This window comes from Echinops telfairi, unplaced genomic scaffold (genome assembly GCF_000313985.2).
Source record: "Echinops telfairi isolate 266 unplaced genomic scaffold, ASM31398v2 ScPeMD7_2291;HRSCAF=2852, whole genome shotgun sequence".
NCBI lineage: Eukaryota > Metazoa > Chordata > Mammalia > Afrosoricida > Tenrecidae > Echinops > Echinops telfairi.
The window spans coordinates 18940262-18946100 of NW_022106189.1; the positions used below are offsets into that span (position 1 = coordinate 18940262).

The 5839-nt window shown below is 46.0% G+C and overlaps 1 protein-coding gene across 1 annotated transcript in view; it reads right to left on the bottom strand.

The window, feature by feature from the left end:
- The window catches only part of CES5A (carboxylesterase 5A), a 25820-nt gene that overhangs the window by 16987 nt on the left and 2994 nt on the right, over positions 1 to 5839 (bottom strand). Inside the window, exons 3-4 of the mRNA XM_004704886.1 lie at positions 4343 to 4481; positions 1408 to 1541 (exon numbers count right to left, since the gene is read on the bottom strand). Coding sequence (XP_004704943.1) covers positions 1408 to 1541; positions 4343 to 4481 — 273 coding nt within the window. The remainder of the gene's footprint in view (positions 1 to 1407; positions 1542 to 4342; positions 4482 to 5839) is intronic.

The window sequence follows — 5839 nt, forward strand, 5'->3', positions numbered from 1 at the left end:
CGTTTTGGACATTTGTCTGCCAAGGAAATCCTACGCAGCATCCCAATTTGTAAAGCAGTTGGAAGTCTAAGCTGCTGTAGCCAGGGCAAGCTTCTCGACCTCGCTTGCCTTCACAGCAGCTACAGACCACTTCCCAGCCCAAATGGTGCCAAGCGCCATCTGCACATAGTGCTCCGGTCCCACATGCTATCACATGCTCTTCTAAATTTGGAGCCTTTGCCTAGGGAGCACCTTCTGCCAAACACGCTCTCTCCCAGCCTTTCCCCACCAAACTCAACCAAATCTAAGAGGCCACCTGAAGGCATCTCTCTCGGGAGGCCACCGGGTTCCTTGCAGTTCCCTCCTTTGTTCCCACAGCCTCTCAGAGTATGGGCTGCCAGGAGCTTGACTATGTGCTCATGATCTGTATATTATATGTACTCACTATCTCATCCTTAGACTGTAAGCCTCTTGAGGGGAGGCTTCATTCTTGACTCACTGTCACCTTTCCCACAGGAATTTCTAACCCTGATTGTGGATCCCCCTCTTACTAACTCCTGCCTGGTCACATGGGGCCCAACCCAGCACGTGAGCCTTCTGCTGTGTCCTGGGCAGGGTACTGGAAGGTGTCAAGAGATTCGGCTCTGTTCTGTGACCTTGGGGAAGTTGCTGAATGCCTCTGTGCCTCAACTTTCTCAACTGTTAAATGGAGATCAAAACAGTACATTTCTAGCTGGATGGAATTGAAAAGTTGCATTGAAATGTCTGGTCTCTCCCCAGACTTGACTCAGAGTAAGCTCCAAGTACATGTGAGAAATTGGAGGACCATCAGTGATGTAATGGAGTGATTAATTGTCAAGTGACATTTTTGGATCCCTGGGGTGGGCTCTATGGCAGGGACTACTGAGGTTCTCATGTAACTTGCTTCTCTCTCTTCCAGAGGACCCTGCAGGGCTGCATTTCCCCCATTTCCTCAACACTGGATGTGTTCGATTGACTCAGTTCTGCCAGTGGTCTGTAAGCAGAGCACCACCTCCAGGCTGCCCCAGAAAATCCTCCTTCACATGGCCTTCCATTCTCTCTCCCTCCATCTGCTGGCTAAAAGCAGAGGACCATGCTTAGAGGAGGAAAGAGCCACAACATGGAAGGGGTATGGATTTTTAATTGGCCATGTGAAAGGGTGCATGTCATTCAGGAACACTTGGCTAGACTTCATATGAGTGAGAAAAAGATATTTAATGTGGTAGTCTACGAAATGTGGGAGGTGACCCTTTCTGGCGGCTAAAGATTTTTTCACTACCTTGGGAAATTGCATTCACTGTTACAGAAGATTCATTCCTCCTTAAGTTTCTGGGCACTGAATCCTCTGTGGCTGCTGCGCAGCTGCTCTTTGGGGGTTGAGGGTATCCGGCACCCAGGAAGACTCACTTGAAGAAGCCAAGTATTCCTAACCGGTACTGGGTGGTCACAATCAGCACATCTTCATACGCAGCCAAGGCAGACCCATCGAAAATGGAGGCTGAGCCCGTCTCAAAACCACCCCCAGGAAACCACACCATGACCTAAGAAAGAAAGAGAAATTCTCCAGTCAGCCTGCCAGATACCCACATCCTCTCCCCACGCACGCTGGGACCCTCACTCCTTCAGGGAGATGTAACAGTCCCATTTTTCTTTCCGAGTAGAGTCATAGGTCATGTGCAGATGCTGATGTCCAAATGCCTGGACTTGAGACTCAGCCCATCTACTAACGAGCAATGTCACCTTAGATAGACTCCTTCACCGCTCTGAGACTTGTTTGCTCATTTATAAGATGTAGAAAATGAAAGTATTTATCTCATGAGATGATTATGAAATTTGAATAAACTTCTCCATCTAAGGCTCAGGGTCAGCATATTTCAAGTGCACAATAAGCCTAGGATCCAGGAGAAGATAGAAATAATTGTAAGTCACATCTGAGAGCAAGTGGAGCTTGGAGGTTTTAACTAGAGGGTTTGGGGTTTTTTTTCTCCTCACCTAGAGTCAGAAAAAAAAAGAAAGAGAGATAAGTGTAGAAACTTTGCTATATTGCTTAGAAAAAGTAGGACCAGGGTACATATAACATTATCAAATAGTATGAAACTCAAAGCCAAACCTGTTGTCACTAAATCTATTCTGACTTGTAACAACCCTTTAGGACAGAGTAGAGTTACCCCGTCACATTTTCAAAGCTGGGCCTTTCTACTTCCACAAAGAGTTACTGTTACCCTCTCAGAAACCCACAGGGGAAGCTCTATCCTGTCCTATAAGGTCGCTATGAGTCAGCATTGATTCGATGGCAGTGAGTTTATTTGAGTTTTGAATTTTTATCCAAGTTGACTGCTACATCTGTCTCCGGCTGAGTGGCCGGGGGAGTTGAACCACTGACTTTTTTGGTTAGAAACCAAACACTTTCACTACTTCCCTGTGTTATTTACATAATCTGTCATCAATTTGAGACTTAAGAGTGAAGGGGTGGAGTTTAGCCTGTCAATCAGGTCGCAGCTTGATGACCTCATTTGGAGGCACTAAGGCGATAAATAGCTCGCTGGATGCGGGACACACACTCACTCCCTATGAGACATTCTTGCAGACAAGATATATGAAGCTATGGTAGAGCCCTAGAGCTGGCAGAGCCACATGGAGACCCCTGCCAGCACTGAGATGCTTCCCCTGCCACTAGATCCACAAGACTTTCCACCCAGTGGCCTGTGATTTTCCTGTATTTGGGGTCATTGCATGTATTGCATGAGTCTGAAGAGGTATTTATAGATGGTATCAGACATGAGGGCTAATATCAGACTTAGGGACTTGATCTGGACTGGGCTGGGATGTTTTCTGATGTTCAATAGCTCTTGTATGTAAAGCTCTTTCTTATATACATATGAGTCTCCCTGGATTTGTTTCTCTAGTCCACCCGGACTAACACATGCCCCACCGGGGTGCCTTCAAATAGTGTTAGCACAATTTATATGCCTAATTACAAATTCTTTTAGCTTTAGTTTAGTTTAGTTTGTTCTTCGAAGGCCATACCAAAGACTACAATGCGTGGGAGAAGAAAAGAGAAGAAACCACCAAGGAAAACGGGATGCTTGGCTAAGCACTGACTACCGGGATCTACCACTGACTATGGGTACAAGCTGGAGCAAATCGCTGCTTACACTGTCCCTGGACCTCATCTTCCTTATCTGTAAAATGGGCCCACTAATCCTTACTCCACAGGGTTGTATGAGATAACACACTGTGTCTGGCACATAGTCAATGCTCAATCGAGGTGACTGTGATGGTCTATTGCAGTGTGTCTCCCATTGCCAGAACACAGGGGAAGAACAGGATGGGAGGGCTTGTTCCAGAACACATCCCACATCCCAAAGTGGATCCTCCACTGTCCCTTTTACACAGATTGAATTGTTAAATTCAATGTTTAACACAATTGCCATCTAACCTAGTGTGTTAGTCTGGGTGCTTTAGAGAAACAAATCCACAGAAACTCATGTATAAGAGAGAGTTTTATATAAAGGTTAAGTTTATATAAACTTAATAGAAGTTTATAAACATCAAGAAAACATCCCAACCCAGTGCTGCCCAAGCCCATAAGTCCGACATTAGCCCATATCTCCCACACCAATCTACAAAGTCCTCCTCCATCTCACAAAACACACACAGGAGGAAAGCTGAATCAGTGAACGTGTAAGCATCTCAGTGCTGGCAGGGGTCTCCACATGGCTGTTTCAGCACCCAGGGCTGCATCGGGGTAGGTCCATGGGGCTTCTCCTTGGGGATGTCTTGCAGGAAGTGAACCTTGCCAGCTGAAGCAGAACACTGGCTAAGGAAGCTGCACCCTGGTCCGACCATCACAAAGCAAGAGACCGAGAACTCAAAAGGCGAGGCTCACCAAGCCATTTATCTCTCCGCCCTTCAATTAACCCCACATGTGTTTATCAGCCAGGTTGGCTCAATAAACTAACTATATCATCTAGAAAAAGAAAAAGTGAAGGATGCCATTATCCCATTTCTTTTGAAAAGAAAAAAATCCAGAAGAGTTCTTTAAAGCAATGGTTTTTCTAAAAGTTTAGACATCCTTAAATACTCAACAAAGGGGAAAGCAAATTGAAAGCAAACCAAGGTCAAGGCGCTACAATCAAGACCAGCGGAGAAGAAGAAAACTCCTGTTTGATATTATGATGAGGAGTTTTTTTAGAGTAATTGATGCACCTAGCGATTGCATTTCCATTTTACCCAACAAGGAGTTCGATCCTATTTCTAACTCCCAGTCACCCTACCTGGATCCCAGGTCAAGATTCTGGCAGCCAGAGCCCCAGCGCCCCAGCATCCCAGGTGGCCTTACGGGGAGATGGGAGCCAGGAAGAGCGTGAGCCGGCGTGTAGATGTTGAGGTACAGGCAGTCTTCCGACACTGTGAGGTGGGGATACTGCACTTTCAGCAAGAGCTGATTTGTGATCAGCCACTGCGTGTCTTGGAGGCACCTTGGAGAAGGAGAGGAGAAAGTGCTGGAGTTGTTGTCAGTGAAGCTCCCTGGGAGAGGCTGATTCTCTAAACAGTGGAGAAATCTAGCAGTCTCCCCCACCTTGAGCAGATGAGGCATATCAAGAGTAATATCACAAATTCAATCATATTGAATCAACAAAGACTAACCCCGATGGTGCCCTTTGATGTGATTCCTGGGAAGGAAATCACAAGGTGCTAAGTTAAGTGCCATGGATCCCTGTGACTTCACCAAGTGACACCCTCCATTGTATATCGGCAACACAGAAACACTCAAGCGGGCTCAACTCTTGCCCAAACGGGAGAGGGAAGGATCCTGGGTTGAAGATCAAGGACTTGGCCCCTAGGACCCCTCTTCTGTCTCCACTGGAGCAAAGGGACATTTCAAGTCTCTCTACCAGGAACTGAGCCCGACCTCCAGGCATCGAGGCCTCTGCTTAAGCTATTCCCTCTGCTTCGCCCCCCTATCTGCTTGCTCATGATCTTCCCTTTCCTTCACATCTGGTGCTATTTCCTCCAAGAAGCCCTCTGAGATTAGAGCATAGCTGTTCTTTGGAGACACACATGTGTTTTGTTTGTCTCCTATGCTTGTACAGGAGTGCTATCAGCCTCCCAACCTAACGACAAGCTGTTAAAACTCCAGGGTTTGCCTCTGTACCCCTTATCTTTTAACGCAGAGCTGGAAGCAAGGCAAGATTAAATGAGATAATACATGTGAGTATTTCTATCATACTAAATGCTCAATTAGGCTTAGAATTTCCTTCTTCTCTTTAGTAGGATAGTCCGCAGCATGAGCAGCAGGTAAACATCACTGTAAATCTACTCTTCCCTGTTTAAGACTCCTGCCCCCTTGTCTTCCTATATCCGAAACGGAAGTCAGGAAGCCAGCTCTTATAGCTAGATGGTTCTCGCTGACCCAGTACCCTACTCTGATCCTCTAAGCGTTGCCTTTGTCACCTTATATTTTCATTGTCCATTATCTCTGATGCCCTCCCCATCACTAAACTGCAAACTCCTTGAGGACAATACAGATGAATTCACGGTGGTGGCCCCCAGGGCCTGATAGAGAACCAAATGTTGAATTGATGTTCAATCAATATTAAATGAATAAATAAATGAATCGAATAAACAAATGAGTTTCAAGTTAGTGCACTCAGTCCCTGGGCATCGTTTTTGATGGTGTAGAGCAGTGGTTCTCAACCTTCCTCATGCTGCGACCCTTTCATACCATTCCTCATGTGGTGGGGACCCCCAACCATAAAATTATTTTCTTTGCTACTTCATAACTGTAATTTTGCTGCTGTTATGAATCGTCATGTAAATATCTGATATGCAGGAT